We start from the raw sequence: 23,940 nt of genomic DNA, 5'->3' as shown, positions 1-23,940 counted from the left end.
AGTAGCCTAATGGACTAGCAGTTTTTCCTATTTGTAAGATAATAGGATTGTTGTTTTTTTATAGAACGAAAGAAATCAAATTGAAGAGTTTTGTTCAATTAAAATACGGTATTGGAATCACACATTAAAACCCTTCATTAGTTTTTCAGTTAAAGTGACCGAGACATGCAAAACGCTTGCCATAGGGCAAGTATTACCATTTTTTAAGCAACAAGTGAAGCATACACACTCCTCGGAGGGCAATTGTCTACCTCAGAGAGAGATTAAGAAGGCTTTCTACTAGTCTTTCACTCATTGCTTCTCCTCTTGCACATTCTCTTTCTCCTCCTGCAGGGCAAATGATACTGGTGTGCTGTCTTACAAAGACCATTTACCCCTTAGTGAGATCGCCATTGGAGATACAAACCGGACAAACTCACAGGCTGAGCTTCAAATTGGACCGCTGCATTGCTATGGCGACCGTGGGTGTTTTGTTTACCAAATTTAAAAGGGGAATGGGGGGTAATACAGCTCTCTACTGAATATATTTTCATATTTCAAAATGCAAAAGAGATGGACCCTTTTTTATCAAATTCAGTGCACAATTTGTTTTTCAACACGCTGTGTGCTTTCTTACCTGTCCCTCTGCTACAGGATTTTTCTGGAACTCTGCATCTTTTTACCAGGAATCCTCCTATCTGCACTTCCCCACCCTGCAAGCCGAACTGAGCGTCGATATTTCACTCTTTTTCAAAACTAGTGCTCTCTCAGGAGTCTTCTTGGAGAATCTGGGTGTCAGAGACTTCATAAGGCTAGAACTTAGTTGTGAGTGCTTGGTCAAATATCACTTTAAAAAAAAACAAAAAAAAAAAACATTATTTTTCTTATTCTTCTTTTCCAAGAACATATCTAAATAATAAATTTACATTTACTTGAAGCAAAATTGCATAAGAAAAACAACTTGTTTATAGAAAATATATGCTGAATTAAGTATATTTATTTATATATTTGATATTTTAACTTGAAAGCAAGACAAAAACATAACAGTTCATTTCAGATAATATATGCTTGAAGGGAAATGCACTGGTATTGGGTGCATCTGACCTAAAAATAAGTTTTGTGAAAGAGCCTCTGAGCACTTCTTTAGAAGAAGTATATTCAATGAACTTTCAGTGAACTCCATTGTCATACTTTTATTTAAACCACCAAGTGTGAGATAAACATAACACTTTTTTGTCATTCTCAGCTCCTTCTACAATGAACTTCACCTTTGACCTTGGGGATGGACCAGTAATTCTTACAGTTCGATCACCTGTAGTCTTAAATGATCGTCAGTGGCATTATATTCGTGCAGAGCGAAATGTGAAAGAAGCTTCTCTGCAGGTTGACTCGCTGCCACTGGAGCTAACCGAAGCACCGTCTGAAAGACCCTATCGCCTTCAACTCAGCAGTCAACTCTTTGTGGGTGCGTAAATATGCAATTAAGCAAATGTCACTAGTAATGTTATAATAACATTGAGTGTACTTTAGCTAAGAATACCCCTGGGAACAGAGAAAATTGAGATTGTTTTAATAGAAGGAATCTGTGATCATATTTCAAGTCAGAAACCATGGCATTGTTAAATGTTACAGAGTTGAAGATCAGTGCAAAAAATACGAACAATGTTTATTAGTAAACTTACCTCTGTTAAAAATGTGGTCAGATGTTATGTTGTCAGTTACGGAAGCTTGTTTCTGACTTTATCATTCGCAATTCTGACTTTATATCAGGCAATTCTGACTTTATATCACACAACTGTGAGTTTATGTCTCACAATTCTGAGAAAAAAAATTCAGAATTGAATTTATTTTTTATTTCATTTATTTATAGTCACTCCCTTAAATACTCAGTTAAACCATTATTTAGAGAGTTTGACACAAAGACAAATAAGGCATTTTAGAAAAGTCTATATGAAGGCATGATATTTTCATGTCAGTAAAAACAACATTTTGATACAATTTTTACTTTTAAAAGTGTAATGATGATGAATATGAAAATGCAAATCTGCCAGAATTTAGATGAATTTATTTAATTTTAATCAAATATTTCATTTAATTGTCCCTTTGCTGTTTACACACTAAATTGAGTAAAACTATCAAATAATAAGACTAAATTCAGTTAATTATGTCAATAGTAAGTGTTCAGGAGACATATAGTACCCAAATGACATAGTTTCCTGAGAATTACACTATTATCAACTTCAAAGGGCTTGGCTTTATAAATTAGCATTTAAAAGACAATTAATCACTATAATCTCCCCATTAGGAGGAACGGCTTCTAGGCAGAGGGGCTTTCTGGGCTGCTTACGTGCCCTCACCATTAATGGGGTTACCCTTGACCTTTATGAGCGAGCAAAGACCACCCCTGGGGTAAATTCAGGCTGCCTGGGTCACTGCACAAGTGACAGCATCTGTCATAATGGAGGGAGATGTGTCGAAGAGAGAAGCAGTTACACCTGCGACTGCACACAGACAGCCTTCGATGGGCCACACTGCCGAACAGGTGAGGTTACGATGGCCTCCAGGCGAGCTCTCATTCATAGGTCTTATTGCACCAATCAAAAAGAGCTGAAAGAAATTGGCACTCTGGACTAAAGCACACCTCAGATGCTTGTAGTTCTCAAATGCCACAATGTTGGCATTCTTGACAGCGGAACTGTTTTTATTGGATTTACACTGTAAAAACACAATTAGATCAAAGCCTACAGAGAGAAATTAAATCAGAACTCTATATGAGATGATTTAATATCCGTTTAAGCCACGGCTTGCCGTGAACTGTTGGATATGGCATGAATCTCACAATGGGAGACATTTGTACCAAAAATGTGTACAACAGGTATAAAAGTCAACCCACTATATATTCTATGGAAATGTCATTCATTTCAGACAACTTTTCGTTTTCTATTAGATCAGGAGGGTCGGCTGCCGGTGGATGACAACATGCCCTTGATGGCATATTCACCTTGAATTCCTTGAGGCTGGGCTGACAGCCCTTGGCAGAAAAGCTTTAACTGACAAATGGAATTTAATTACAGCAGCCATTCCTCTGCCTCATACCCATCCAGCAGCCTGTCAGTCAGATTAGTGATGTAATGGCTTTGTTTCTTCACAATGCGATGTCAAAACGGGTCCGCTCAAGCCACGGCTGTTTACTGCTAACTAGAATAGATGACCAGAAAATGAGAAGAGACAGAAAGAATCAGTAGGACACCTCTCCGCCACAGTCTCAGCTGTGGTTGGGGAGGAAACAGTGCTAATGTTGTTGTTTTTTTATAGCTCTAATAATGACAGATGAGACGTAGAGTTCATTGCTTTAGCGCACAATCTGAATTTGCATAGAGATGATGATGCTGATGTTCTCAGTGAAGTTCACCAGGGACTTCTTTGTTGCTCTGTGTCCATCACAGCTCTAGCAGCTTCCTTTGAAAGTGGATCTTCAGTCTTGTACACTCTCCAGGAGCCATTTTCCGGAATACTGAATGAGGAAGCCAGAAGATCACCGGCCCGCTTCCATGATGCAGAAGTTACCAAATCTCAAGAGAAAGTGTCGTTTGGGTTCTTGACGCATCACGTGCCTGCCTTGATCCTGACAGCTCACACTCTTGACCAGCACTATATGGCTGTAATGCTATCATCAAACGGTACCAAGTCATACGTTACTCTAAAACATGGGGAAGAGTCATCATTTGCTCATTTTCATATTGTTCCAAACCTGTATCAGACTCAAAAAAAGGACAATAAATAGCAGTAATTTTATGCATTTTGTCCTTTTTCCAGCTTAGACATTCTCTGATTTCATTGACTAGAAAAGAGCAGCCAGAAAATACAATTTATTTGTTTGTGTATACATACATATAATTTATTTCTGTGAAAAACATTTTGAACGGTACTATATATATGCAAATTTTAGCTATGCAGGTTAAATTTTTATGGAGTAGCAAAAAGTTATACATCCAAAATTTTTCCTTTAGTCCTAAAAGTAGTCAAGGAAAGAATTTGTTCGTGTTTGGGAGGTCTTCAATTTCACACCCTGCACCTTTCTTGCTGGCACATACTCTTACAACCTGGCAACACATACCCATTAAAGGGTTAGTTCACCCAAAAATTACATTTCTGTCATTTATTACTCACCTTCATGTCATTCCAAACCGGTAAAGAGTTTTTTTTTTATCCTCCATGTAAAGCAACGTAATTACCATCATTCAAGGTCCAGGAAAGTAGTAAAGATATTGTTAAAATAGTCAACAAGACTAAAGTGGTTCAATGTTATGAAGCAACGAGAATACTTTTTGTTCTAAAAAACTAAGCAAAAATAACGACTTTATTCAACAAATTCGTCTCTCCCCTGTCATTCTTGCAAGCTGTTTACGTTCATCACTTCCAGGTTCTTCTTCAGAACGTCGGCTCAGTATTGACTGATGCTGTTCACGTGAGCAGCATGATGCATACGTGTGATGCTGATGCCAATACTGAGGTGGCGTTCTGACGCAGAACCTGGAAACATTGACTATTTTAACAATGTCTTTAACGCACAACCTTGAATGACCTCAATTACGTTGCTTTCTATGGGGGATTAAAAACAATCCTCTTGGATTTCATTAAAAATATCTTTATTTATGTTCCGAAGATGAACAAAGGTCTTACGGGTGTGGAACGGCATGAGGGTGAGTTATGACAGAAATTTAATTTTTGGCTGAACTAACCCTTTAAAGTGCATCATATGCAGACATTCTTTTTGTTACTCGGTTACACCCACACAAGGCATCTAAATTGAAGGGTCTTGCAACCATTGTCTCTCATCACCATTTACACTACTCTTTCACACCTCTCTGTTTTTTCCATTTAGCAGAAAAGAATTTGTCACCATCTCATCAAGAGAACACATGACTGGCTAACATGTCTTGCACAGCAGATAGCAATGCACATCAATCTTTGACATGAAGGCATAAAAAAGGGAAAAGGTGGTACAAAGAAAGAAGTACTGAGGCGGGGAGCAGGAAATGCAGAACAGAAGCAAAGTATGCTTAAGGAAAGACTCAACATGAAAATCAATGAATTAAAGCTAGGAAGCAAGCTATAAAGGCTATAAAGAATACTTAATGACAAAGAAGGGAAAACTAGTGGATGGAGTTAGTCTTGTTCCACCTACAAAAGAAATGATAATTCACAGTATTTTTCCAGTGCAGAGATAATTGCAGAGACTTGTTTGGTCCTGTTATCCCAAATGACTGTTAAACATGTTCAAGCATTCATATTTCTCAAATTGTTAATTGCAGTGAAATTACCTAATTATTACTTAATTAACTAAAGAGTAGTGTGTTTTATTTCCTGTTTGGTAACTACAGATTGCTCCTTAAAGTTGCACTCAGTCATTTGTTGATCTCGCTCTATAAGAAAACCGATTAATTTAGGCCACAGATATTAGTGGAGGCTTCATCACATGTACAGTACGCTACTGTTCAAAAGTTTGGGGTCGGTAAAATTTTTAAAAATGTTTTTGAAAGTTGAAAATGTTTATGCTCACCAAGGCTGCATTTATTTGATCGAAAAAATACAAAACTGAAATGTTCTGAAATATTACATTTTAAAATAAGTTTTTTATTTGAATATTGCAACGAGGTCAGTAGATGTGGGAAGGAGGAGGCGGGAACCGGCGAATATTCAACAAAACTTTAATATAAAATAAACAAATACAAAACGAAAGTAATGCCGGCAGATCCTCGTGGACGTCTGCCGGCCACACAAACATAATAAAACATAAAATAAAGTCCAGGCCTGGTCCTCTCTCATCCTTCACTGTAGTCACTCCTCCTTTTATGCTCCCGGAGCTCCTCCGTGAGGGAATCAAGGCCGGTGCGCCTCCCAGGTGATGCTCGTTATCACTTGCGTCACCGGTCTCGCGCCGTTCCCTCATGGCTCTCGCCCGCCCTGGTCGCCACAAATATATTTATTTATTATAAGTAATTTATTCCTGTAATGACTGTGTGTTTGAATTTTGTGCTGAATTTTCAGCATCATTACTTTAGTCTTTGGTGTCACCTGATCCTTCAGAAATTATTCTGATATGTTGCTCTTTTAACATTTCTTATTATTATCAATGTTAAAAACAATCATGCTGCTTTTTTTTTTTTTTTTTTTGAACTCATGATAGATTTTTTTAGGATTCTTTGATGAATAGTTTAAAAGAACATCATTTATTTGCAATTGAAATCCTTTGTAACATTGTAAATGTTTTACTGTTATTTTTGATTAATTCAATGTATCCTTGCTGAATAAAAGTATAAATTTCTTTTTTTTTTTTTTTATCATCATACTAACCTAAAATTTTTAAATGGTAATTTTAAACATTTTTTTTTTAAAGTGCTATTAATTTCTTTTGTGTATGAGAAATTACATGGCTTTCTGTGATACTTGATTCTGATTAGTCAATTGCAGTGATCTGTGGTCAAATATATTTATTTATACTATGGGGCTGTTGAATGCTCAGATCTGATTGGTTGACCAATGTTCTAACAGCTAAAGTAGTTCTAGGCAGGTTTTGACCGCATTACAGTTCCATATCACTTCGCCAAATGATTTGAGTTATTTCAGTAGGTCCTACAGCCTACAACCGCAAGAAAAACAAAACCCACACCAACTAAGCAAATAAATATAGCAAACAATAGGATGAAAAAGACAAATTATTGTCATGTTTTTTGCCACAAAATCCATTTTATTTAGTCCTGAAAGCGCATAGTCTCTCGCACGCTCTCTTTCTCTCTCTGTCTTTCAAAGGTACACACGTACTGTATAGTACAGACACACACTCGCACAGAAACGTTTTGTCAGTGCTGCTCTAACGAATTAATCAGTAAAATAGTTTAGCAACTTAAAAGATACATGACATTTCTCACCAGTGAGGTAATAACTGTGCAGTTCTTGTGGTAGATAAACTTATAGTTTCGCTATTAGTAGAGACAGATAGAGAGAGAGACAGATCAGATAAACTAATTCACAAGCTTATTTTTTCTCTCTCTCTCTCTCTCTCTCTCTCTCTCTCTCTCTCTCTCAATTAACTGCGTTAAATACTGTATCAAGTGTATTAGTCTGCTATCGAGGCTCAAGCCTCCGTTACTAGTTACTGAAATAACGTTTTGGAAAGAAACGGAGGCTTGGGATGAGATGCGTAAGAAATTAGTCCCACACACAAGAGTGTTTTAAGGACAAAAACCTGACAAATGTCTTGAAATACAACACCGGAACAGTGTCTTGAGATGCAGTAACCATAACCATAAGCAGAATAATTGACTTCTTGGGCTATTGAATTCATGACCACATTATGTGCATTATTTTCTAAGAATTCAACGGCCTGTCATCAATTATTCCTTACATCATGATCACTGAACAGTATAGCTGACATTGTCCTAAACAAACAATTTCCTACTTAACTGCTAGTGTAATGTTTGTCATATCCGCACATCTTTTATTTCCATAATAATAAAATGACTAAAATAATAAAATTCAAATCAATATTTCTTATCTATTCATTTATTTCTTTGGTAAGTAGCCATGTGTCATTATCACAGACCCCTTCATGTTGAAACAAAAACACTTTACATTGAGGTCTTGAACACCCTGTTGGAGTTTATTTTGCAACCCATTACTTATCTCTGTTGAAATTTAAAGCATTATTCTTTCTTGTCATGCTACAACCCAGCATTCGTTGTATCAAACAAATATCTTTTGACTTGAAGTCAATAGCTTTTACTCTGATTTCCCAGGCAGCCTGCAAATACGATACTTGTTGAACAAAGAAAAAAGAACAGAAACGTTCAGCCCAAAGTCAGCCAGTCTAGCAGACGGACGGTTCCACTGGGTCAAAATCAATCGAAAGGGACAGGAACTCCTTGTCCAGGTGAGTGTTTGTCTCCATAGCAGCAGGTGTTAACACAATGGCCAATATATGATTTCCAAAGACGTTTTACTTGACCTCCGACTGTCTGATAACTTATCTGAATAAGTTATTTCTTGTAACATAAATTATATTTCTAAAAGCATGTCATAATAACCTGAGATGTATGCTTTCCATGACTGATTTAAACTTAATATTGGTATAAATCTTTTACATATTATCTGCCATAATATCTGTGCCCTTCCAGATTGACAGCACAGTAACCCAGCAGTACAGCCTGTCTCCTGGCTCTGCTCTCAGCCCGGTGAGGTCAGTGATTCTGGGGAGAATCCAAGGTGAGTCGCTGACAGGCTTTTGAAGAGGACTCTATTTCTTCATGTTCCTTGTACGCCGTTTCACACATTTCTATTTCACTGCTGTGGCGTCAGGTGTTTGAATCCAGACAGGTTAGGAAAGGGTGGGTGGTTGTCTGGGTTGGGAGGCAGAGGTATGGTGTGCACACTTTTGACAGCGCCGTCACAGGTGAGTTGCCAAGTGAAAGCCAAATGGAATTTCTCAGTGTTGCCTAGGAGACAGTTTCTTTTCACCTGATAACAAATACGGAGAGTCTTGAAGTAGCATGAACCCTTAGCGCTTTGACAGAGGCAAGAGAACAATTAAGACAAATTAGCAATAAAGCACTCACACAACTACAACAGACTCTTTTTAAACGTTTTAGTCATTAACGATGCAAAATGGAAAAGGAACCAGCACTGAATGCACTGATTTATTCTATTTTAGAAAGGCTTTTTAGACACTAAAAAGGTGACTTGTGTAATATAATAGTTTTTTTAAGCAGATTTAAGCAGATTAGGGTAACTTGTGGAATTCTGCAGTCTGCTCCTTTTACAAATGAATGCTGATGAGTGGTTTCATAAACAGTTTAACATTCGAATTCAGTTAAAATGCATTATTTTTATGCCACTGATGTCACCAAATAGAATTGCAAAAAAATGCCTCTCCTTGTCTCCCATTATTCAGGCAAATTCCACCCCAAGTATTTATCAAAGAATCCTGAAAAAAATGTATCACACTTTCCAACAAAGTGTGATTTTTGAGCAACAAACCAGCATATTAGAATGATTTCTGGAGGATCATGTGAAGACTGGAGTAATGATGCTGAGAATTTACAGGAAAAAATTACATTTTAAAATATGAAATGTTATTTTAAATTATTCTATTATATTGTTTTATTTGATTAAATAAATTCAGCCTTGGTGAATTTAAGAGATTTCTCTTAAAAACATCTTACCAACCCTAATTTTTGAATTGCAGTGTCTTTGCATATTAAACTAGGATAGCAGAATAGCAGAATGTATTTTAACATGTTAATATTACACTCATATTACATGCAGTTTTAGTTCAGTTGCTCAATTCTTTTCAGATCCCACTCTATAACTTAACTACTGTGTACTTACATTTAAATTAATCATTTGATACAATGCGCTTATTGTGTACTTACATGTTTTTACACTGTACTTATATTTTAAAAAATACTTGCATGTAATTACTTCTGTGATTAATTTCTGTAATTTTATAATTGCACTGTTGACCCATCCCTTACACCTTAACCCACCCTTAAAGGTGCAGTGTGTAAATTTTAGCAGCATCTAGCGGTGAGGTTGTGAAATGCAACCATCGCCAGCTCCAACATATCCTCCAACCAATACGCCCATATAGGTCGTCTGTCGCTTCCCTGAAATATGACCCATTGGAGCGTTTACTAAAGTTGTGCCCCTGTCGACAACAAAACTCTTTCATTTTAATGAATTTTACCCTTTTATCTGCTTCATATTTCAGGTTTCGCATAGCTTAATTGGTAGAGCATTGCAATATACAACAATATGCAATCATGTGACCGTGGGAACACGCGCTCATAAAGTGTATGCACTATAAATCACTAAGGGTAGGTTTAGGGTTGGGGTAGGTGTAGTCATTAATAAAAAAATGAGTTTTGCTAAATGGAAATAGGACAAATGGTGGGTAAGGGACCGTGTAAAAAGTCCACACATTGCATTTAAATGAACACACATTTTGATTGGTCACGATGGTCATACACCATTTCATGACGACAGACGTAGCACAACACACTTATGCCAGCTAGAGGGCATATGACTTTAAAATGTTAATATAGGTTGTAATAAGGTGCTTGAAAAAAACGACCTATAGGGTTGTTTTTTGGAGGAGGACAGTCTTGGCAGGTCACCCCTCCCTTTCGAAGCAAAATAGTGCAGCTACGGTGGCCGTCTGAGACAGTAGAGAGTACATTAGCCAGTCAAGCAATGAGGTTTCTTCTTACTTCTCACAAAGAATGGTCTCTGCTTCTAATAAACCAGACGACTACTACTACTACTTTGTGCATATTCAATGTAGTGACGATGCAAGCTGCCTCATGAACATGAACGATTTAGAAGAAGAACAACTTAGTGATGAACCGCGCTCTGTAGAGTGTTTGTCCGTTTAGGGCTGCTGTAGAAACATGCCGCCGCAAAATGACGACTTGACATGGAGGGTTGTGTAAATGGCTCGTTCTAAGGTAATAAAAACATAATAGTTCATCATGTAAGGTCTTTATACACCACTGAAAACATAGTTATGTATATTATATTGCATTTCTGTCAATAGAGCCTCCCAAATTTTACACATTGCACCTTTAAACCTACCCATACCACCAAACCTGTCCCTAACCTTACCCATATCCCACTTCAATAGCAGCACATGTGTTCTGCAATACAATATGAGCACAATAAGTACCTTTTACATATTTTTTGATGTAAGTACATAGTAGTAAAGGGTTAGTTCATCCCAAAATGAAAATTCTGTCATAAATTACTCACCCTCATGTCGTTCCATATCCATAAGACTTTTGTTTTTCTTCGGAAGACAAATAGCGATATTTTTGATGACAGAATGTTATCAGATTTCCTTCCATTGACTGCCTGTGCAACTTCCACTTTGATGCTTCAAAAACTTCATAAAGAGCTCGGAAAAACCAATCCATATGAATTTAGTGGTTTAGTCCAAATTTTCCGAAGAGAATCAAACGCTTGTTATGATGAACAGATTTAATTTAGGCTTTTAATCGCATGTAAACATTGATCAGCGAACATAAGCAGAAGCTCAACCTAACCTGCTACACCCGCGAAAACAAACCTCTTCCGGAAGCTCTCTTGGACTAAACCACTCAATTCATATGGATTAGTTTTCCGATGTCTTTATGAAGTTTTTGAAGCGTCAAAGTGGTAGTTGCAAAGGCAGCCAATGGAATGAAATCTGACTGCATTCATTCATAAAAAATATCTTAATTTGTGTTCCAAAGAAGAACGAAAGTCTTGCACCCGTAAGAATGACATGAGGGTGAGTAAATGATGACAGAATTTTCACTTTGGGGTAAACTAATCCGTTAAGGACACCTAATATAAAGTGGAACCCTTTTTCCTGTTTCAGGTCATGACATCACTGATAAGGAACTGGTCCAGGCTGGATTGAGAGGGTTTATTGGCTGCTTGTCCTCCGTCCAGTTTAATCAGGCTACCCCACTGAAGGCAGCCCTGCAAAACAGCCAAAGCCCGTTAGTTACTGTTATCGGCCGTCTTGAAGCTTCAAGTTGTGGGACGGTGTCCAGCACTTTGAGCAATACACACACACGGTCAGGTAAATGATTCTTTAAATGTTTCCACGCTGCAAAGAGACTCAAAGATGATAGTATTTTTCAGCCTACTGAAAAGAATAACAAAAGCCAGTCCTTTGTCTTCCTCTCGCTCTCGTTCTCTGCTTACAGATGACTCAGCAAAATCAGACAGAGGCAAAGACCCAATGAAAAAGGCAGATCAAAATGACTTGGCACTAATCGGAGGTATAGATCCCCATGATATTGTGCTCTGGGAAAAACTTTTCAGAATGATACCCAGATAATAGACCTCAGAAATGAAACTGTACAGCCTCATACATCTTTAGTGTATTATCAGAAGTTTTATTTTATGATGTTCTCATTTGTACCACTGCAGCACTGCATTGCAGAATGATCAATATATTAATACATCTTACATTTTTTACTCATGATAGATTTATGAGTTCCAATCCCACACCACTTCATTCAAATCACTTTTTAGGAAGTGAATCAGTATAATAATTTAATATTTAACATGTTTTCGTGCATCCATTTCAAAGGAAGCACATGCAACACTAATTTGCACATTTATCTAATAAACAGGAGTAGTGGCTGCAGTAGTGTTCATCACCCTCTGTGCGTTGGCCGTCATAATCCGCTTCCTATACCGACATCGACGGACTCCAGCGCCCTCTGGAATCACCGGAAAGACGCACTGCCCCAGTATGGAGCATCCACCATACCGGGCTGCACTGGACTTGCACAAACCCAACCACGACAGCAAAGAATACTACATCTGACCTCTCGGTGTCGTGCTTGGCCTTTAATCGAGTAGCCTGTCGCCAGTGTACATGCTAACAACCCCACCACACTGTATAATCTACACTGCAGGCTGAGCAGCCAATCAGAGGCCAGCAATGACTAAACAGACACTTTTACAGGCTGGGACACAGGAGAGAAAACAGAGACGTTTTTGTTTGTTTGCTTATTTTCTATGAAGAGAGTAAAGCTAATGTGAAAGTGGTGTGTATGCGGGCCTCCTGAATGATGACGGAGCTGTATATTGTTATTTTACGGGCATAATAATAGGTTTTACATGCATAGCACACACACTTTCCAAACAAACAGCACAGCAGGAGGCCTGAAGCATCACTCGGAATTGTCTTTATCCAGTGTGCCTGCTCAAACCTGTCTGTCTCAGAGCCCGCATATAGAGTGGGCTTAAGCTAATGGACTGAAACCCCAGTGGACAGCGTTCTGAGAGAATGGTTTTGTGGCAGGGCGGTGGACCTTCCCAGACATTGTTTTTAAAGGATCGATCATCACTCAACGTGTCCAAAAAAAACAAAAGATTAAAGGCGTCCGCATCCGACAACCTCGCATTTGATGTTGAAACTATTGACTGGTGCAAGGAGCCACTAAAGGCTTGGATTAACCACCAAAGGACTATAAGAATATATCAGCGGCGGCTGAGGGATGGAATATGAGTCATTTGTGTGTATCCCGATTCCCATGGGGCGGGCAGATTCAGGCAGTTTAATTCTCTTTCCCACCGTAATCGAGCCGGTCTCGCAACTGAGCGTACCCAATGTGCTCCTGGAATGAAATGTTGTCCTTATTAAAGTGCATTATATCTCCGGACTAGAAAAACAACAACACAAAAACACTTGCTTTCTATTGGGAATGAATTCTATGGCTGTTTTTTTTTTTTTTTTTTTTTCTATATGACTATTGTAAATGAATGGTGTACATACATTTCATAATTATATTTAATAAATGGAGCTTTCTAAGAGCTTATGAGTGCAGATGACCTATTGAACTGGTTTTGGTATATTTATGCAAAAATTAATGTGTGTATGGCAATGGAATAGTGCAGTCATGGCAGTAAGGATTGTTTTAGCTTGCAAAGACAGACCAGTAGTTCAGATATCTATAGACTCCAGCACAAAAATTATAAAATTTGTCACTGACAGATATGGCAAGTGACACTTCTGGCAACTGTCCTGAAACTCTCAAAATGGTTATCCATTTTGTTGAGCCATAGGCCTTGTTTCCACCTGGTATAAGATGCATTTTGGTCGATTGGATCACAAGTGGACAAGAGAGACACTTTTGTCCTATAGGCGAGTAAACACATGGGCTTTTTCAGATCTTTCGATCTAGTGGACAAAATAAGCTTGCGCAATTTACATATGAACATGCCTGGAGAAGACGGAAAAACATACAGAGAGCATTAGATTTTGTTTCTGCTTTGATAACTGCACGACCACACCGAACAAAATCAAGAATGGTGCGAGAACATTGTGCTTGGTACATTTTTCATCTTCAAACCAAACTTGTGTCTTCAGCCAACAAATTTTAAAACCCGTCTGGCTAGCACGCTTCCCATAATGTTACACGTTAGGACAGCAGGTAGAGAGTAGTCGATCATTCGCAGCTGTTCGAATGCATTCGACCACATGATCGTTTCCACTATGAAAGCAATCCGGTCTAATGCATTTTCGATTACCTCTGGAAGTGGTTGAAATAGGACAAGCTCAAAACGCCGACCAAAACTCATCTTAATACCATGTGGAAACAGGATCCTAGAGTATTGCCATACTACTCTTATAAATTCTGCAGTATATCGTGTGTGTACTGTGTGTAGTATGCTAATTTTCTGTATCCATGTAATAGAGCCTGGTGAAATAATGTGCCATATACAACAGCACATTGCGCTGGGTACTGTATTCTACAATGCAGTCTGTTTGACCTTCTATGTCCTGTGTGTCAAATGAACAGCTAGTAATATAAGCCAAGATGAAAAAAGAGAGAGAGAATCGATTGAGAACCCTTAGGATACAGTGGTAATGAAACAACTTCTCTTGGCCATCTGTTGTAACAGGTAGGCTGTAGACAGCAAAACAACACCTCTCATGGCAAGATGCACCTGATTGTCACATGATCACACCTTCACAACAAGCCCTCGATTATAGGAAGCTTCGAAACACGTAGAAAGACTGAATTTAGACTACCAGTCAAAAGTGTGGACACTTTACTGTTTTTGTCAGAGTTCCCATGGGTGCTTGAAATCCTTGAAAGTTATATAGGTCATTGAAAGTGCTTGAATTTATGTGCAAGGAGTTTCCTGGAAAGCATTCCATATTATTCCCTCCGGTCCACTAATGTGTTATTTTGCCCACACTTCGTGGCCTATGCATAATAGCTTGCTTGATTTACATTAGTAACGCGCATATACACATTACGTTAAGTGTTTCCCGCGTGAGGTACTTTGTGTTGTACGTTGCCATGACGTTTACGCGCATGAAACTACTACGATGGTACTTCAGAGTTCCACAGATATAAACCCATGAGGCAAAAAAAACTTAAAAGCATATTCATATATCGTAAAACTTCTGGTTACATGAGCCTAAGCTCTTTTCAATAAAATCCATGCAAAAGTTAATATCATATAATTTTAGAATACAGTATAGGATGTACCGAATATTCTTCAGCTTATGCTAAGAAATACGACAAATAGAATATCAGATCTGTCATATGGCCAAAAATAAATGGAAAAAAAAGCCTTTTTGCATAGTTGTTTTTGACATGAAAATTGTAACAATGTATTTTACAAGGTAATACAAAGTAACCTTGCTCTCACTTGAAATGTGTCCCCAAATTAAGTCCTTGAATGTGTGTGGGAACCCTGTTTTGGATTCCTTGTGATCTTATAAACCCATTAATTTGCAGGCTTATTGTATGCGTAAATGTTTGAAATTAGTTTATAGACAAATGTGAATTGAATAGAATAAGTAAAATGGAACTATTTTTAATTGAAGCATATATGGGAACTCCAGCGCTGTGTCCAAAATCGCAAAATGTATATTACTACATGTGGTTTGAAACTTACTTTTTGACTGCCAAAAAGTACATTCTATATAATATGAATGTGTGTAGTATGAATGAAATTCAGATGTACTAAATCCGTAGTACATAGGTCATGTGACCTATGGCGTCAGTTGCATTGCTTCGCTGCCATTCACAAATCCTCTCCTGTGGCCTCATGGGATAGTTTCCTTTGGATGCGCACTTACTGTAATTATTATGTGGCGTGAGCATACCTATACTACTCTGCTCACGTTTTTTCCTATACTATATAGGTCCTGTTCCAAATGGCACCCTAAGCCCTTGAGATTTTCCTCCAAGTCCACACTTTCTTGACATAATGCCGCTTTGACTGTCAGGTAGAAGTCTGCTGTGGAGCTCACTTCAGTGTGGGCTCGACAAAAGTGTGCATCGAGGATGCATATAAGCCTTATGAAACCTAAAAGGACCAATGGGACACCCTACAGGCTTGTGGACTACATGGACTTGCTCATGCAGTGGTCATTGTAAGTTCACAAGATCGCCATTTGGGACAGGGCCATAGAATGGAAGTATATTCAAGGCAGGATGATTAGAAAAGCATTCTACGATGCACCTTATGAAATTAACTGAGCAGGTCAAGAGCGAAGTTAAGTTCATCAAGGTAAAGGGAGGCTCCATTGAAGATTCCAAAATATTAAATAGTTTTGATTGTTTAACATTTTTAGTCATTATGAAACTTCATGTGATTTTATTGTAGAGATGTAGAAATGATTATTACAATAAAAGAAAAAGCTACCAATTGCAGAAAAAGTGCACAAGAGATGTGTGGATGAAGCATCTCTACATAGGCTAATGTTTCACATGACTAACTTTTTCTGCTATTTTCTCTGAGCTGGATAAAAGGAAAACAGTGTGCGTGCAGGAAAAAAAGACATGAAAACTGAATTATCGATGAGCCAAAATTCAATTCGCCCCAAATATGAGTGGATATCTTGAGAAAAGTCTGAACCTGAAAACGCAGAATGTGGAAAAATGCAGCAGCGCGTTTTTAATCAACGACTTACACCTCGACCCTTAAAGCAAGAAGAAAGAAGGAAAAAAATACTCAAAGGGAGATAAAGAGAAATAAATTGCTCTCTCTCTTCACTGCACGAGTATTTGGCTTGAAGATAAGCTGAAAGATAGACGGAATACCTAAACCTAAATGAATTTCTACTAGAGTTAACCAATAAAGCATTTCAATTGTGTGTCATATTCATTTTTCATGCACTCACGGATGCATTGTGCCAAAAGTACATTTGCCATTATAGGTAAGGTGGATGAAAGCTTTAGGCAGCACATTTTAAGTCCCAGTCTGTTGATTGAATATGTGTGAACCTCCCAATTACTATAAAATACAATTATAGTTTAATTGGATGCACAGTGGACAGACGAACGCCAGGAGTGGAGACTAAATCACTGGTGGTGACTAAATCTCTTTTACTTAATGCCTTGATTAAACCCATCACCCTCCGCACTTAACAAAAGCAAAACAATTTTGATACCGTCGATCAGCCTCTGGGGAGGCCAGAGAAGCCAATTAACCTTGGCTGCCATTTACTTTGGGATGAGATCTGAGGGAACTCTAACCCAGTGTGTCATCTGTTATCATACTACGTGATCTCATGGGAAAAAAAACTGGCATAAACCTCGTAATTAATTTTTCTTGGAACTGGCAGCATTTTTGAAGTCAGCTAGAGCTATGGACTTTTGGGGGTTGTCGGTATGAGTTCTGGTCAGTGGCCATGAAGCTCAGGAACTTCGAACATACTTGTGTGTTTTTAACAAGATTAATTGGTGGAGTTGGCAGCTTTATCTGCAAGGTGGTCCAAGTGAAGGTTTAATGATATCGCAGGATATCACTCACATAAGGGGTGAAAATTCTAGAAATTGGATAAAGCCAGTATCAAATATCTGCAAAGAGGAAACTGAGAGAAAAATAGCTTGAGTATGTTCCAAACTTATTTAATTAGCCTTTTTACCCCCTTTTTTCACTAAGTCTACTTAGTTATATAGTGGTCAAAAGTGATGCCCAGCCAAGGAAAATTGACATATTCAATCTTTCTTCAAGTATTATTAAACATTTGTTAAAGATTTTGTTAGCATATTGCGTAGTTGTGCCTGGAGTCAATGGTTTTATTCGTGATATGATACAATGAAACATGCCATATTGTGCAGACATCATTTTTGCCCAGGCTATCCCACAAAGAAATTATAAACACATGCAAAAAACAAGAAAACCAACAAAATATTAATAGCAGAATATACTGTAGTCAATGTAAGCTGTGAGCTTTTTTGTTTTTCTTTGGCTATGTATATATATATGGTTTCTTTATAAATCACTTGTATTTAGAAAAAGGGCTTTGCATCACAGGAATAATCTTGTGTTGGACTAATTAATTGCATTGACTAATTGAATGAAAGCCAATGATTCACTTTCCCGTGGTACGCATGAAACTGTTTGGTATTCTCAAGGCTGCTAGTAAATCTCAAATTGCAGCAATATTACCTGAGCCTCTGCACGCTTCAATCTGCAAACTTGGCAGGGTATGGGAAATGAGCTCCACTGTAGCACAGAGGGGTACAGTCACACCTGTTCTCACACACACACTTTACATCTGGCGGCCATCACTTTTTTTTTCGCCAGCTACGAGAGTCATTGATTACTCAAGCAGGATAATTGTGTAAATTTACTGCAAAATTGCCTCTGCCTGTGCAGTTGAATTACTGGAGCTTGGGATTTTTTTTTTTTTTTTACATTGTTGCTGACAAGCTACAGGCACTCAGCATGTCTCTGAAACGGCTGGATGTACCGGGCAACATCTTTTCCCATCAGGCATTCCCGCTGATCGGCCCTGCAGGCCTACATAGATGAACCCATCCTCGATGTGTTTTCACCGGCTTCTGCATATTTATCATACACATTTGTTAGAGCTCAGAGTTTAGGGTGTAAATATTCATGATCTACAGTATCAGACTGTTGCCTGAGAGCAATGCACCATCAGGGAGGTCAAATGAATTCTGCTGTTGCTGGAGTTGTTTGTGCCAAGTAACATTGTGAGGAATGATCCAGGTTCAGCTTAAGTTGAATCAACAGCATTTGTTGTACATTTTCAATTAACACAAGAAAAAAACTGTACTCTGCCTTTTGTAATTTTCTAAAGCAGAATTCCCTGCTTTTTAAAATAAATAATAGTTTTATTCAGCAAGGACACATTTAATTGATCAAAAGTGACAGAAATCTTTTGTAACACTATAAATGTCTCCACTGTTTCAAATAAATTATGTGCTTTTGAACTTTATATATCTTACATATATATATTCTATATCCATCAAAGGATCCTGAAAAATGCATCAAGTGCAAAAATATTAAGCAGCACAACTGTTTTCAGCATTGATAATGATAAGAAATGTTTCTTGAGCAGAAAATCAGCATTAGAATGATTTCTGAAAGATCATGTGATCATTCTTGTGTGAATACTGCATATTCGTCACAAAGTTTACTGTCTTTACTGGCCTTATATTGGCATGACAGCAAAGTTTATAGGCTGGACATAATTTACACAAGGTTAGTAAGTGACTCACCCTCATGTTGTTCCAATCCCGTAAGATTTTTGTTCATCTTTGTGGTTTAATCCAAATATTCTAAAAAGACTTGATCACTTTATATGATGAACAAATTTAGGCTTTTATTCACATGTAACCATTGATCAGCGAACATAAACAAAAGCTCAACCAAACCTGCTTCACTCATTGGTTCTCGTGCGTCAAGTAAGCATGCTTGAGCTTCTGTTTACCACAACTGATGTGTGAGTTGATGAATGTTTATATGTGAATAAAAGACTAAATTGAATCTGTTCATCATATAAAGCGATCGAGTCTCTTCAGAAAATTTTGGACTTAACCGCTCAATTCATATGGATTAGTTTTATGATCTCTTTATGAACTTCTTGAAGCTGTCAATGGAGGGAAAGGAAGCTCTCAGATTTCATCAAAAAAAATGTATTTGTGTTCCGAAGATGAACGAAAGTCTTACAGGAAAGTCTTTGGAACGACATGAGGGTGAGTAATTAAAGGTGCCCTAGATTCAAAAATTGAATTTACCTCGGCATAGTTGAATAACAAGAGTTCAGTACATGGAAATGACATACAGTGAGTCTCAAACTCCTTCTTATATAAATCTCATTTGTTTAAAAGACCTCCGATGAACAGGCAAATCTCAACATAACACCGACTGTTACGTAACAGTCGGCGTGTACGCATATGCCAGCCCATTTTCAAGCATTAGACAAGGGCAAAACGTCTGGATGTGCACAGCTGAATCATCAGACTAGGTAAGCAAGCAAGTACAACAGCGAAAAATGGCAGATGGAGCAATAATAACTGACATGATCCATGATATCATGATATTTTAGTGATATTTGTAAATTGTCTTTCTAAATGTTTTGTTAGCATGTTGCTAATGTATTGTTAAATGTGGTTAAAGTTACCATCGTTTCTTACTGTATTCACGGAGACAAGAGCCGTCGTTATTATCATTTTTTAAACACTTGCAGTCTGTATAATTCATAAACACAACTTCATTCTTTATAAATCTCTCCAACAGTGTAGCATTAGCCCGTTAGCCACGGAGCACTATCAAACTCAAGCAGAATCAAATTTAACATCCAAATAAATACTCTACTTGCGCGATTAGACATGTTGCATGACGAACACTTTGTAAAGATCCATTTTGAGGGTTATATTAGCTGTGTAAACTTTGTTTATGCTGTTTAAGGCAAGCGCGATCTCCTTGGGCGGGGAGAACGAGATTTAAAGGGGCCACGCTACATAAATCGGCGCGTTTATAATGATACCCCAAAATAGGCAGTTAAAAAAATTAATAAAAAAAAAATATGGGGTATTTTGAGCTGAAACTTCACAGACACATTCAGGGGACACCTAAGACTTATATTACATATTTTGAAAACATGTTCTTGGGCACCTTTAATGACAGAATTTTCAGTTTCGGTGAACTATCCCTTTAAGTCTTGTGGCTTTATTAAGGTTTAATTTAGGTTATGTAAATGGAAGTTGGTCAACTCAATCATAACATTTTAGGTTTAAACTTTATCGTAGCATGTGCTACTAGATCTAGAGCTTTTTATAACTGACTAAAAACCTAAAAGAGCAACAAGCTTCCTTCTTGTAGTGTGCACTACAAGGGCCAAGCAGTAAGTATACACTTTCATGAGGACATGAGCGTCCAAAACATAAAGAGTATGTGCTTTTGAGCATGAACGTGCAGACAGATCAATAGTTCAATTTAAATGAAATTTCCTGCTGCAATAAAAGAGCAGCACTTCTTCCTTTGGTCTGATGGTTTCCACAAAAACCAGTGGCAAGTGTAATTTCTGACCTATCACATGCTGCTCACGCCAGCAAAGAAGAGATCAGTGAACAGGATGAGGGTCTGTGCTCTTGGAGGTGGAAAAATATGTACTTCAAAGTCCATTGAACAAAGCCATCAGTGAGAGGTCTAATAAAGAAGCGTTTCCAGACTCTCCTCAGCTGGAAGTGTTCCCAGAATGCATGGCTCTATTTTAAAGAGGCAAAAACAAAGAAGTCTCAGGAAAAGAACATGTATTGACTGTCATGACAATTACTGGTATGTTGAAAATGTTTAATGTGGAAGAATTTTTGGGTGAACTAACCCTTTGATACTTCTGTATTTTAATATGATAATACAATGGCACATCAAAGGATTTTTTTATTATTATTGTTATTATTATTTTCAGAGAGGACTGACAAAGTTTTTGATGCAGTGGAACGCAAACTTATGTATATATTAATTTCTAATTGCCATGCCACAAAAATAAAAGTGCAGCTGAGATTTTGATCACTCTGTTCCCTTGATCAAAGATGAAAATATAATGGTTGGGGTGCAGAGAGAAATGGCACACAGGGACTCAAAGACATTTATTCATTTAGCAGATGCTTTTATTCATGTGACAAGAGCAGACAGTTCCTTAAGGAAATGTAGAGAATGAAGGCAGTGTGTATGCATGCCTGTAGGGGATTTTTCACACTAATTATTAAATTTTAGTGCATGACTTGACCTGCGCTGTTTGAGCTATGGACATGAATAATACCTCAAATACCGTACACAATAGGCTTCGAAAATAGCATAGCAATGCCCTGTGACCACCTACAACAACACACTAGCATCATGGCAGCATGAGCACTCAAAAAAAAAAAATGATTTATTTTTCCAAAAACTAGCAATTGAAGCACAATCAAATGTCCTTACTCTGAAAGCATAAGCAGTTACCCAGTGTGTTCAGAAAATCAAAGCCTTTTTTAAGCATTTACACAAGCTAAATATAAGCCATGCATAAAAACTCAGTGGCATAAAAAGTAATAATTACTCAAATGTAATACTTGTTGGAATTGCTCAAATTCAGCCAATTAAGCTTTGATGGGGTCCCCGCATCTCTGCAAACTGCTGATTGGGTGACTCTAAGGCTTGTATTTGACATAATCGGTTTCTGGGAATTTTGGCCATTTCAAAAGCTCGGTTATGCCTCTGGGGGAATAAAATCAATACACAATTAAAGTATTACAAGAAATGGAAACTACATTAAAGTGTACTCTAAACATGAAACTGTAGCAGTTGATTTTTTTAAATGACCAGGAACATATAGTTTTTGCAGGACATTCTGTGTCAGACTTCTTGAACTGGTTAACACCATCACCAACAGTGATTTTAGCCAAAGACTTTAGATATACAAAGACATATTACTGTGAATGGGATTAAGTGCATGTGTAAGTCATGCCTTCTACATAAAAGAGCCAATCGCCAATTAGTAAAGTCATTGCGTTACTGCAGCTGCCTTTAGAAGCTCCATTTGCTAACAAATCAATGTTCTGAGATGCGCTCTTATGACTGCACATGCTAATTGGCTGGTCCAACTTGAAAAATTACGTTTCATGTCAGTTGTTTCATCGGTGATTTCAAATATGAAATTTAATCATAAGCTTGGTGAACAGCTTTGGAGAACTTAATATTTCCCCATTCAAAGAGATATATGCTGTACTTGCATGGCCACAGAGTGAAATTACTTGCCTTAAAGGTACTTTGTTTTAGTTACTATAATAGGGACTTTAAATCTATTAAAGGGGACCTATTATGCCCCTTTTTTGACAGATGTAAAATAAGTCTCTGATGTCCCCAGAGTGCATATGTGAAGTTTTAGCTCAAAATACCCCAGAGATAATTATGTTTTTTTGGGGGGTTGACCAAAAACACGCCATTTTTGTGTGTGTCCCTTTAAATGCAAATGAGCTGCTGCTGCATTATTTTTTACTTGAAAGCACAGACCCCCATTGACTGCCATTATAAACCTTGGAGGACTAAGGATATTTTTAAATATATCTCTGATTGTGTTCGTCTGAAAGAAGATAGTCATATGGCTTGAGGGTGAGTAAATCATAGGATAATTTTCATTTTTGGGTTAATTATCCCTTTAAATATATCATTTATATTTGATGTGCTTTGTGTGAGTGTGTACGTGTGTAGCATGAAGACAAACTACCCACACTTTACTACTTGAAATAGCCCACCACATAATCAGGCTGTAACCTCTCATCATGACACCATTAAACCTTCAATCAACACTTAGAAATAACCCTCAGCCTCTTCCATGACAACACTTGAATTATGCTTCTGCTCTAGCAGATGCTTTTTGTACAAATGAAAATACACTCATTTCCAAAATAACCTGGAGCAATGGCTATGGAGCATGACCAGTTATTCTCCAGTTCATAGGTCACACAGATTTGGGAATGAACCTCACATTTGTGTGATCATGCCAGCCATTACACACACCAGCTATTATGAGAAGAATCATAGCAAAACATTCTTAACCTTTAGAAAGAGCAAACAGAATTTCTGTTTACATTTATTTTTTTATAATCACCCTCCAAAGAAACTGGGTTGTGAAAAATTACTAATTAAATCACATTATCATATTAATGGCAATTCCCTAGACAGATATAGTACAAATGTACACATTTAAGCAAATGCCAAGGAGAACCACATAAATTCAAGGATCTTCTCATCATATTGATACCAAACAGAGTGATTAAAAGTCGCAATGCAACTATCTTAACTCTGCCTTACTTTAACTACTTTTAAATTATGTGTAGTTTGTAGTTTGCAAGTTATAATTAGCTTTCCCAACACTATGACCAAAGCAAGAGTCTTTAAATAATCAATAACAAGAAGCACGGCTATTTGAAGTGTGTTAAAACATTAGACAGCTTGATTAAAGGTCAAAAAAAGGAATTAAGAAGTAGTTAGTTTTGGCCAAGAGTTAAAGTACTTTTAAAGAGACATTACTTTAGTAAAAAGCAGCACATCTATTAACCTATCCAGCTAATTAGCAGGAAATTACATGACAGCCCAGAGGCAAAATGGAATAAACATGTCTATGTTCAGAGCTAGTGAAACTAT

General features: G+C 37.5%; 1 protein-coding gene across 1 annotated transcript in view; it reads left to right on the top strand.

Moving 5' to 3' along the window:
* The window catches only part of cntnap5l (contactin associated protein family member 5 like), a 59,948-nt gene extending 46,745 nt beyond the window's left edge, over nt 1–13,203 (top strand). The window contains exons 14-23 of the mRNA XM_067387954.1: nt 334–461; nt 634–804; nt 1,226–1,444; nt 2,285–2,521; nt 3,426–3,659; nt 7,779–7,912; nt 8,157–8,244; nt 11,396–11,602; nt 11,730–11,804; nt 12,162–13,203. Coding sequence (XP_067244055.1) covers nt 334–461; nt 634–804; nt 1,226–1,444; nt 2,285–2,521; nt 3,426–3,659; nt 7,779–7,912; nt 8,157–8,244; nt 11,396–11,602; nt 11,730–11,804; nt 12,162–12,358 — 1,690 coding nt within the window. The 3' untranslated portion in view covers nt 12,359–13,203. The remainder of the gene's footprint in view (nt 1–333; nt 462–633; nt 805–1,225; nt 1,445–2,284; nt 2,522–3,425; nt 3,660–7,778; nt 7,913–8,156; nt 8,245–11,395; nt 11,603–11,729; nt 11,805–12,161) is intronic.
* Nucleotides 13,204–23,940: the final 10,737 nt, after the last annotated feature.

Source organism: Chanodichthys erythropterus, chromosome 6 (genome assembly GCF_024489055.1).
Source record: "Chanodichthys erythropterus isolate Z2021 chromosome 6, ASM2448905v1, whole genome shotgun sequence".
Classification (NCBI taxonomy): domain Eukaryota; kingdom Metazoa; phylum Chordata; class Actinopteri; order Cypriniformes; family Xenocyprididae; genus Chanodichthys; species Chanodichthys erythropterus.
The sequence above is the reverse complement of the archived record's forward strand: the minus strand, read 5'-3'. Positions and strand labels throughout refer to the sequence as shown.